The sequence below is a fragment of the Enhydra lutris genome, unplaced genomic scaffold, assembly GCF_002288905.1.
Source record: "Enhydra lutris kenyoni isolate GAN:26980312 unplaced genomic scaffold, ASM228890v2 scaffoldscaffold69, whole genome shotgun sequence".
NCBI lineage: Eukaryota > Metazoa > Chordata > Mammalia > Carnivora > Mustelidae > Enhydra > Enhydra lutris.
In genome coordinates, this window is record NW_019154153.1 from 1,991,880 (window position 1) to 2,002,828 (window position 10,949).

General features: G+C 51.0%; 1 protein-coding gene across 1 annotated transcript in view; it reads left to right on the plus strand.

Moving 5' to 3' along the window:
* Window positions 1-10,949, plus strand: part of LOC111159692 (calcium voltage-gated channel auxiliary subunit alpha2delta 4) — a 113,946-nt gene that overhangs the window by 64,589 nt on the left and 38,408 nt on the right. Inside the window, exons 24-26 of the mRNA XM_022522259.1 lie at window positions 2,305-2,400; window positions 4,506-4,633; window positions 8,431-8,511. Coding sequence (XP_022377967.1) covers window positions 2,305-2,400; window positions 4,506-4,633; window positions 8,431-8,511 — 305 coding nt within the window. The remainder of the gene's footprint in view (window positions 1-2,304; window positions 2,401-4,505; window positions 4,634-8,430; window positions 8,512-10,949) is intronic.

The window sequence follows — 10,949 nt, forward strand, 5'->3', positions numbered from 1 at the left end:
CTAAAACCACTGATCTAGGTACTGCGAGAAATTGGGTAATAACCTGTAGCAAATTGGGTGAGGGGCAAGAATATTAATAGAGTTAGAAGTAATTAAATAAAAACCACACATAACAAGCCCACAGCTGATGTCATCTTCTATGGTGAAAACAATGAAAAGCTGAAAGTTCTTCCTCTAAGATCAGGAACAAAGTAAGGATGTCAGTTCTCACCACTGTTATTCCACATAATAGTGGAAGTCCTAGCCACAGCAATTAAGCAAGAAAAAGAATAAAATGAAAAGGCAACCTAGAAAATGGGAGAAGATATTTGCAAATCATATCTGATAAGAAGCTAATATCCAAAATATGTTAAAAACAAACAAACAAAAAAACAAAAAACCTCACAGAACGCAAGGGCAACAAAACGATCTCATTTTTTTAAAAGGGCAGAGGAGCTGAAAAGACATTTTTCCAGAGGAAACCTACAAATGCCCAACAGATGCATGAAAAAGTTCTCAGCATCAGTAATCATCAGGGAAACACGAACCAAAAACACAGCGAGGCATCACCTCACATGTTAGAATGTTACCCAAAAGACAAGAGACAGCAAGTATTGGCGAGGATGTGGAGAAAAGGGAACCCTGTGCACTGTTGGTGGGAATGTAAATTGGTCACTATGAACGATCGTTTGGAGCTTCCTCAAAAAGTTCAAAAGAGAACTACCATATGGTCCAACGATCTCACTTCTCATTATTTATCCACAGGAAATGAAACCATTATCTTTTTTTTTTAAGATTTTATTTTTATTTATTTATTTGACAGACAGAGATCACAAGTAGGCATAGAGGCAGGCGGAGAGAGAGAGAGGAGGAAGCAGGCTCCCTGCCAAGCAGAGAGCCCAATGTGGGGCTCGATCCCAGGACCTGGGATCATGACCTGAGCCGAAGGCAGAGGCTTTAACCCACTGAGCCACCCAGGCGCCCTGAAACCATTATCTTAAAGAGATATTTACACACCTGTGTTCATTGCAGCATGATTTACAATAGCCAAGATATGGAAACAACATGTCATCAATGGAGGAATGGACAAAGAGGATGTAATATATATATGAGAGGATGTAATATATTACATATATATATATGCAATTAAATATTATTCAGCCACAAGGAAGGAAATCCTAGGTTTGTGACAACCTAGATGAGCCTGGAGGACATTATGCTAAGAGAGACAAGCCAGACAGAGAAAGACAAATACTACATGGCATCACCTATATGTAGAATCTGGAAAAGAAGAAAACTTTTAAAAGTCAAACTCATAGAAACAGAGAGAGGAGAGTGATTGCTGTGGGCTGCTGGGGGAAGACAAGGTCAGCACAGTCTTTCAGCTACAAGAGGAAGAAGACCTGAGGGTCTAATAAAACGTGGTGACTGTAATTGATAACATTGTATTATATAATTGAAATTAGCTGTGAGTAGAACTTAAATATTCTCAACCTCCAAAAAAAGATAAATACCTCATATAATGGACGTATTTAACTAGATGGGAGGAACCCTTTCACAGTGTACACATATATCAAATAATCATAAAGAACACTAAAAATCTTATAATTTTATGTCAATTTTATCTCAAAAAACCTGAAGTCTTTAAAAAAAAAAGAAGAAGAAGTGATGACTCCCACACTGGTGCCATCATTGTGGAAATATGGCTTTGGGACCATGAGAAATATTAGTTACACTCCAGCTAGCTAATGGATTTTCTTTCTCCAATACTGCTGGCGAGGTTATAAAGTCCACCGGGTTCACATGGGTGGGTGAAGACCATGCCTGCTCCTCCTCCTTTTCCATTTTAATAATAAGGTAAACATGTGAAAACGATTTTAAAACCGTGAAGTGTCCTGTGTCAGTCGTAAGAAGTTCCCATTTCCGAGGTCACAAAACAACATCTCTTTTCCCGAATTCTGTCTTTCAGAGCCAACTCCCCTAAAACCTGCATGGACAAATTAGGAGCCAAAAAAAAAAAAAAAAAAGGCAGAAAGGCAGAGGCCCAGGGGAACACATTAACAAGGGGAGGTGCTGCCCAGGGGAGCCGGGTCTACCAGATATAACAAAATAATGCTCACAGTGGATGGCAGTGTGTGTGTGTGTCTGTGTGTGTGTGTGTAACCCTCTGAGCATCCATTCTGCCTGGCCCCCAACCCCCACCCCAGGAAGATCAGGCCAGGCACTAGCAGAGACCTGCAGGTCTTCCCCAGCCTCCCAGTGCCCCCTTTCCTAGACCTGTTGCTGTAGTGCCTGGTAATGACATCTGCTCTGTCCGCCTCACAGTGAGTCAGAGCAAGTGGTGGACATGGCCTTCCTGGGCACCCGCGCTGGCCTCCTCAGAAGCACCTTGTTTGTGGGCTCCGAGAAGGTCTCTGACAAGTAAGTCATGCTGGGCACCCCGGGAGAGGGATCCCTCCAGGGTGTTCCTGTGGCATGTGGGCAGGCAGACTCTCAGAGACCAGGAAGGCACAGAGTGTGGAAGATGGTGGTTTGTAGATTAAGAGAGTCAAAAAAGTAACCCTTCCACCAGGCTTATCTGCATCCTGGAAAGGAGGGACAGTGGCCCAGTCAGGCAAGAAAGTGGCTGGGACACTAATGTTGGAAGGGTTAATCACTTCCACAAGAGGAAACCCAGAAGTTGTTTTCCCCCTTGGTACAGTCTGTATGTGACAAGCGAAATCATTTGGCTGTGTCCCCTCCTTTATTGACAATTTACCTATCCCCTAAGCTGGCAATTCTCAACTGGGAGTGATTTTCCCCCAACCCCACCCCAGGGACATTTGTCAATGTGTGCTGGCATTTTTTGTTGTCACAGCTCGGGGATGGGGGTTTGCTATGAGCATCTAGTGGGCCGAGACCAGGGATGGTGTTAAACACCCTCACAACCATTGTGTGGCCCAAGATGTCAATAGTGCTGAAGCTGAGAGACCCTGCTCCCAGCAAAGCCTGCATTCTGGGAGACCAGCTGGCCGGGTGTCCTCCCCATCAAGTACTGCAGCAAAGGGAGAATAGGAGCCAGAGAAGGAGGCCAGGTGGGGGTTGGGAGAGCAGAGCAACCAGCCGTTCGCAAACCAGGAGACTTAAATAGGCAGAAGTCAGCAGGTCTTTGGAAGAGAATGGCCAAGGGAGCACCCCGTGGTCCTTGCCTCTCACCCACTCCCTGCTCCTCTCACTGAATCTAAGCACACCCAGCCATCTAGGAGCTTCTTCCAGGACTCTGACAGATCCACACTTGCTAAAAAGCTAAGGCATTCTAGGAGAACAAATCAAGTTGCTTTTCCCTCTCCCCATATCCCCTTACTCCCAGAGAGGTGAAGAGAAGAGAGCTCTCTGCCTCTCTGACCCTTACCATGGTCCAATTAGAGACACAGCAAATGACTCAGTGGACCAAATCTGGTGGGTAAATTTTAGATTGACCCAAAGGCCTTGAACAGCATGGGGAACTGACCTCCCCACAGTCACTACCCAGCTGGCCCCCCCACTCATACCTCCTCCTCCCCTTAAATTTCCACCCCCACTCAGAAAATTGCATACCCATGTCATTGTCTGGCCAAAGTTGGGCAGGGTGAACCACACCGGGCAGTATGAAGGGGGTAAAGCGTCCTCGGCAGTCCCCTGCACCCTCTGAAAGGCTTCGAAGAATGGAAGAGAGAAATCTTAATACAGAGAGACCCTCCTGGGTCACAAAAGCAGCCACCATGAATGGCCACACAGGGGCCACACAACTCCAGAGGGCTCCCTTCACCTAGACCATGGCGTGACCGGCGAGCTCAGGAACTGTGCAACAAGGCAGGTAGCTTCTGGAATACATAAGTGGACCACTCTTAAAATCAAACTTCAATTAACCACCTTGTGGGTTATCCACAATGTCTTTTTTTAATCCACAAACCAGCTTCTCCCTGCCTCCCACTCTGCTTCTGGACCAGCACTCCCTTCTGCTGGCTGCTGTGTGTTCAGGGAATGCAAAACCATAATTAGCAAGGTAAAGCTGCTCAAGAAAAAGATAACTCATCATCCATTCTAAACCCTAGAAGCAATGACTTTTGAAGTAACCATTTTGGGGGAATTTATGCCCTTCTATTAGTGCAGTGATAGAATTCACCATGCAATTTCCCCATTCAGACATGCCAATTAGCCAGACAAAAAGAAATTCGAGTATATCCAAAAGAAACAAACCCTGCAGGCAAAGGAGTTTTCATTTAACCAAAAAAGTCCCCTTTCACAATACAGGCGCTCTACCTCTTCTAGCTACTAACATGCCATCAGGAGCAACAACATTTGCATCTGGAGAAGGCAGGAATTGCTGGGGAACATCGTCTGGGGTAAAGTCAGTCTAGCGGCCAATATTTCCTACCTGCAACTCTACTAAAGCAGAGGTGAATCTCTCTTCTTGGCCCAGCCAGGATGACCCTGTGTGGAAAAAAGAGAAAGGGACAAGTGTGTTCCCAGATCTGTGGGGAGCTACCAAATCTTTGTCTTTGCAGAAAGTTCCTGACTCCTGAGGATGAGGCCAGTGTGTTCACTCTGGACGGCTTCCCCCTGTGGTACCGCCAGGCCGCTGAGCAGCCTGCGGGCAGCTTTGTGTTCAATCTCCGATCGGCAGAGGGAGCAGGTAATCCGTAGCCCTGTGCTCTGGGACCGAGCTGGGACTAGGGTGTGCCTCCCCCGCCGCTGCTCTTGGTGGGGAAACAGAAGCAGATATGGAACAGAATGTCGACGCCTCTGGGTTCCCTCCCAGCCCTCCCTCCTGACACGTTAGCGCCTTGAGAAAGCTCGCTCCTGTTTCACCACACTATTGATCTCTGCCCTGAATATAGGACAGATCATTTTATCCCCTAGCCAGCAACCAAAGTTAAAAATCCAGCATGGCACAAAGGAAAGAGTTTTGCCCCAAAAGTCAAAAAGATCTGGATTCTAGCCCAGATTCCAAGTGGGAGCATATTGGAAGAGTTGATCTTTAAGATTTTTCTGTTTCTAAACATCTGAGTATCTTTGAAAGCTCCCCAGATGAAAGTAACAAACTTCATTCCATCAGGGAACCACTGTACTTACCAGGTTCACTGCCCCATCGCACTACTTCCCAGAAAAAGCAGCCTGACCTCCACTCCCTTATGGTCTCCCAGGAGCTGCAATATTGAGCCCCCCATCTTCTCCTCAGGACCTCCGAGTAATAAAGGGTGCCCCCTGGGGGAGGGGGGCTTGAGGGGGAGGAAGTGGGGCAGCCAAATTTGGACCAAGCCACCAAATCTCTACTAGTCCAAGGCCCAGGAAGGGTTTCTGAGCTGCCGGCACCCAACTCCAACCCCCAGCCCCCACTCTGAAAAACAGCCCCCATAAAGAAAAATTAAGTGACTCTAACAGAGTACAAGAAAATTGCGAAATGTTTAGAACAGAAAGGGACTTGGAGGATGCATAGCTTCACCCTCTTAATTTACACTTGAAGAGACTACGGCCCAGAGAGGTGGAGGGACACATCCCAGGGCCTAAGAGTTTACAGCATAACAGGCCGTCCACTGGGGGAAACTGACCCCAGCACAGTGGAACGAGAGGGCCTAGGAATATCTGTGCCCAGGACAGAGTGAGCAGAGGTGGTGGGGGTGGGGAGGAGGAAGAGAGGGGAAGAGAGGAAAGAGGGGGAAGGAGAGGAGGAGGAGGAGTGAGGAGACGGGGGAGAAGAGGAGAAGGAGGAGAAGGAAGGGAGGGGGAAAGTGGAGAACCCCAGCTGGGAGTCTAGTGGAACGGAGAGTGTACTTCCCCTCCAAGATGCCCTTCCTCACAAACCCTCCAGCCACCACTTTCACCAAAACCATCCTCCAACTTCCTGATGGAGAAGTGCCCTGAACTGACAGCTGGAGGAGATCCGGACTCCCAGGGGCTTTTCCTGGGGCTGCAGGCAGCAAGGAGGAGGTCCCCCTCTATGCCCTCTTGATGCCTTCTTCACCTTGTGCCTAAGCCCACATCTCCATCCTATGCCTGTTCCCCCCACCAAGTGCATCGCTAATGTGCTTTACAAAACGTTCCAGAGCCTACAACTCATACAATCTCCCCAACCCTGTAAGTGTCGTTATTATTTCTCTTCTTATACAGGAAAAGTCTGAGGCTCGGAGAGGTTCTGTGACTTGCCCAGGAACACATAGCTCTGGGACCACAGAGCCAGACCAAACCCAAGTTTTCTGCCCACCAAAGCCCAGGCTCTTTTCCTGCCCCAGTGTGAGGCAGGAAGGGGAAGAGGAAGTGAATGCTGTTTGTCCCAGTGAAAGCCCACAAAGAAGGCTTCCAAAGCCAAGGTGACGGGCTCTTCGCCGCACCGTCCCCAGAGCCATAAAGTGGCAGCTCTTTCTTCATGTCACCTTCTAAAGTGGCATCAAGGGCTCCCCCAGGACGGCTCCCACCTACAGGGTCCTGGGGAGGTTCTCTGGGGTGTAGCCCCGTCCCCTGCCCCCAGCCCATGATGAGGGCGCCCTCCTACCTTCGTTGTCACCGGGCCCATGCCTGAAGGCTGCCGGGGTTGCTTTTTGTGGCGGTGAGGTAGGAGGGCGGTGGGTGGGGAACTGAGCCGCAAGGAGAAGAGAGGGAAGCTGGCAACCCAAAAGGGGGGACAGTCGAGTAGGGAGGCAGGCGCTTGCTCTCTTTTCACACCCTCGCCTGCTGCTTTAGCTCCTGCCTGTGCCTGAAGACACGTGGGCACCTCTGCACACCCCCCTTCTCCCCCAAGGAAGGAAACAACAACAGCTTCATTTCAATGGGGGGGCGGGCACCCCAAGAGGCAGAGGAGCCGCCTCCAGGGTGAATGGAGGCTTCCCTCCGCCTCTCCAGGCTGACTCTGTTGCCTTTTGCCTGGGGCCTGGTGGGCTGAGTCCTGCCCACGTGGAACTGTCTTTTGCAACCAGCGCCTGAGAAATCTGCTAGCACGGAGCCCAGGTGCCTCAGGCCTGTCCCTCCTGCCTCCAGACATTTCTAGAAGCAAGGGGAGGAAGCTGACTTCTGTGTTTATTGAGGCTTTATCATGGCAGATTTCTAGAATCAAGGATAATACTCCATATTGTGAGTTTCTAGAATCAGGGTAATTATGGATTTCTGTGAGATATTGGATTATAGCAAGGTATGACGAACGATCTTAGCAAAATAGATACGAGAAAGCATAATTTAAGTTCCATGACAACAGACGATCTCCACATAAGCTTCTCATGACCTATTTGTTTCAAGCAACATTTGATATAAAGACCTTCCCACAAGACAGTACTTGATAAAAATTTTGCCCCTTTGTTGGGAATTTTAGTTATGGAACTTGGCCTGTAGACAAGAATGCTTTGAAAAGGGGTGCCCGGGGGGCTCAGCTGGTTAAGCATCTGCCTTTGGCTCACGTCATGATCCCAGGGTCCTGGGATGGAGTCCTGCATTGGGACTCAGCAGGGAGCTTCTTTCTTCCTCTGCCCCTCCCTTTCCACTTGTGCCCCCATCCCCCGCAAATAAATAAATAAAAATAAAATCTTAAGAACAACAAAAAGAATGCTTTGAAAAGTGGAGCCATGTCCCTGGACCGATAAAGATTAAAAAGCCCAAGGTTACACACTAGCCCAGACCACCGCTGAGCCAGAAATCTCTGTTTTCATGTGGAGCCAACACAGCCACCTAAATTCTGTCCTTATGGTGGCCTGATTCTCCTAAAAGAGGGGGTGCAGAGCAGCTCAAAGCAAGCCCCTTGCCCTTGAAGAGGCTGGCAGTGTCCCAGAAGTGCAGTCACCATCTGTAACACCAGTGAAAGGCATGGCTTGAGAACAGGGTGGTGGTAGCAGGCCGGCCCCCAGCGACCAGGATGTACGGAGTGCCCTGCCAGCCTCCTGTGTCTGCGCGGCCCCGGCCCGGGGCCTCTAGAGGGACTGTCTAGAGGCAGTCACCCTGCCTCATGTGACTGGTGAAGGACAGCCCAGGATCAGCCACCACGAGTCCTGGAATGCAGCCTATCCTTCTGCTAGGAAGAATCATTTGACCCAACGCAAGTCTTCTGGATGGAACATGCGCGGAGAGGACGGGTCACAGCAGGGTCCCTGAGCTCAAGGCAGGCAGACAGTTGCTGCCCCAAGACAGAGCAAACCCACGGTGTTCAAGTGACGTGGACGCGCTGCATTGTCCAGGCCTCCGGGGGCCCTGATGTATTTATCTGGCAGGTTCAGATCTGCGTGAGGACAGGGCAGTACCTGACACACGGGGGCGATCCGCAAAGACCAGTGGGGGACAGTTGCAGATCCACCGCAGCAGGGGTGTCGCCAACACTCCCCCACCACCACTTATTCAAGAAATGCCCTCTCCTGGGATTCACAGTGTGCTCTCAGCTTCCCCAACCACTAACCAACCCCTGGCTCTTCCCTGGGCACTGAGAACATGACTTGGCAATTTTTGTTTCCCCAGAAAGTCCAGGCCAGCCCATGGTAGTGACAGCCAGCACAGCTGTGGCCGTGACCGTGGACAAGAAGACAGCCATCGCTGCAGGTAGGAGCTGCCCTCTGCACCACGGCGGTCAGGGGCATTGTGAGTCAAGGTCAGGAATAACACACACAGAAATAGCAGGAGGACCCTGCCTGTGGCTTGCAAGGGCCACAGACCTCCAGCAGGAGGTTTGCCCGGCTGAATGGTGTGACTGCGGGAGAAAGGAGCCTTCCCGAGCCATGTCGTTTATAAAACCGTAAGTCTTGAGATCCAAAAGAATTTATGAAGTCAGTCAGATGAAGCTCAGACAGCTTAAGAGATTTGCTCCAGGTCACCCGGGACAGAGACTATAACCGGGACCTCCTCTTCCCTCTCCCGTCACCCAGGTGTAGAACGCCACTGAGCACAGAGCCGGCCCCGTGACTCAGACCGTAAGGATGAGCCGGGGACACGTGTTCAGTGTGTGCGGGGCACCACAGAGACCACATCCTGCGCTCACCTCATCCGGCCCTCAGGGCGAAATGGGTACTTTGGGCTCTGTTTTACAGATAAGGAAACTGAGACAAAAATTCTTTGCCCAAAGTCACACAGCTAATAATGAATGAAGCTAGAATTTGAGCTCAGGTGGCCTTTCTTTAAGATCCAGCTTCCTACCCCGTGTTGCCATTGGCCTCAAACGTGATGAGAGCGCCCCGTGACCCTCCCAAGCTGCCCAGACTCGGTGGTTTCTCAGTGCCTGAAAGAGTTCTTTGCGCCCAGGCCTCCTTGCCGGAGTGCAGTCAGGCCTGCCTGGTGAAGTCCTCCTTAGCTGGGTTTCAGTCCCTGTGTGTCGGCCCCAGCTGGGTTCTGCAAAGCTGTGCAGTTCAGTGGGCACTCACGCTTCGGCCGTCAAGGGTCCCGTCCTGCTTCCCTGGGGGCCCCCGAGCCGCATGGAAGGACTCTCCAGCTGTGGGGCGGGGTGAGCCTTGTCCCCTCAGGCTGGGTTCAGGGCAAAGGAGGTAGGAGGAGCAGGCTGGGGTCCAGCTGAGATCCTCCAACCCTGACTTTCCACCAGAGAAAATACCTGCTCCATAGGCGCCTTCAGGAGGCACTGCTCCAGCATTCAGGAGGGGACTTGTGCCATCTCAGCTGCCTTTTAAAACTTGGGCCACAGTGGGCTAACTCCAGACTCATTGCTAGGCCAAAACTGGACCCAAACTTATCTCCCTCGAGCCTGTTCACCGGTGCCATCCTAGTGTCTCTGTCCTGCTCCCTCCATGCTGTGGACCCTCTCAGCAACCTCTCCCTCCCCCGCACCCCGCATACCTGAGAGTCTAGGAACCAGAGGGGACACGGGGTCAGGCACTGGCTGCGCTCTCCGGCACTCTCCAATTATTTGATATCATTTTTAACTCAGAGCTGAATTAGAGCCTCCAGAGGTTGCCATAGAAACCGTGTCCTGGTGCCTCTGGTTTAACTCACTGCAGACAATGGCTCTGAGGCTCTGGGGTGTGTGGATACGATAGGAAAAGAGTGAGGTACTAGAGACCTTTTGCTTCAGCTTCTGTGTGTGTAGAAGGGGGGGCGGGGTGTCTCCTTTTGTAATTTCCCCTCTGTGGACTATGGCTCAACCTCCTTGATACTGGAGCCAGACAGGGCCTATATCTCAGAGCAGGAGAGGTGGCTGGTATGCTGTCCTGGCAGTTTCTTCCCTTGGAATCCGGGGGCACTGTGTGCATCGGGGGCTCCTGGACTGGGAGAGCACTGGCGGCTAAAAAGCGAGCTGCAGGGGTGAGGTTGTGCACTGAGCAAGGGGAGAAGGCAGGAGAAGAGCGCTCGGCCCAGCTAGAGGGGTCAGCTACATGCCAGATGTGTGTGTCATACTACAGGTTCCTCCAGAAGGGCACCTGAACGGGGAGGGGTCCTTTTAAGCTCTAAGCAGGTGATTTACCAACAGTTTATGCAGAATTTCTAGGGCTCTAACTTCTTGACCAGGATCCATTTTCAATTTCCCATACCCTACAGACCTAGTTGGGGAGTACTGCCCAGCATAATGATGGTGGCACCATAACCTGCAAGTGTATTCCTCTAGTACGTGGCGTGCGATACACTTGTGCCCCTGTCCTGAGCCCTTCAGTGCAGAGACTGCTCTCTGGGGGTCCACGAGCGCTCCTCTCCTCAGGGTCTGCCTCCGTGCAATTGGACCTGGACATCCACACTCAGAACAGTGACGTGTACGACACACCTATGCCTTACCCAGGTCTGTGCCAGGCTGCTGAGGGACCCTGGCCCCTGCTTCTGCAGTGGGGCCTGGGGAAGACTCTCAGGTCTGCTATGCCTGTTAGGGTGGCACTCCACAGTTTCTCATCGCCTCTGAAAGGCAAAGCAGCCCAGCTCGGCTAGGAGTCCCGCTGAACTCCAGGAAAGGGACGTGGAGGGCCCACTTCTCCCTAAGGCTTGCTCCTGCCTCACTGGGATGTCATCCAGAGGAAAGCGCCTAAGAAGGAGAAAATTCCTTCTTG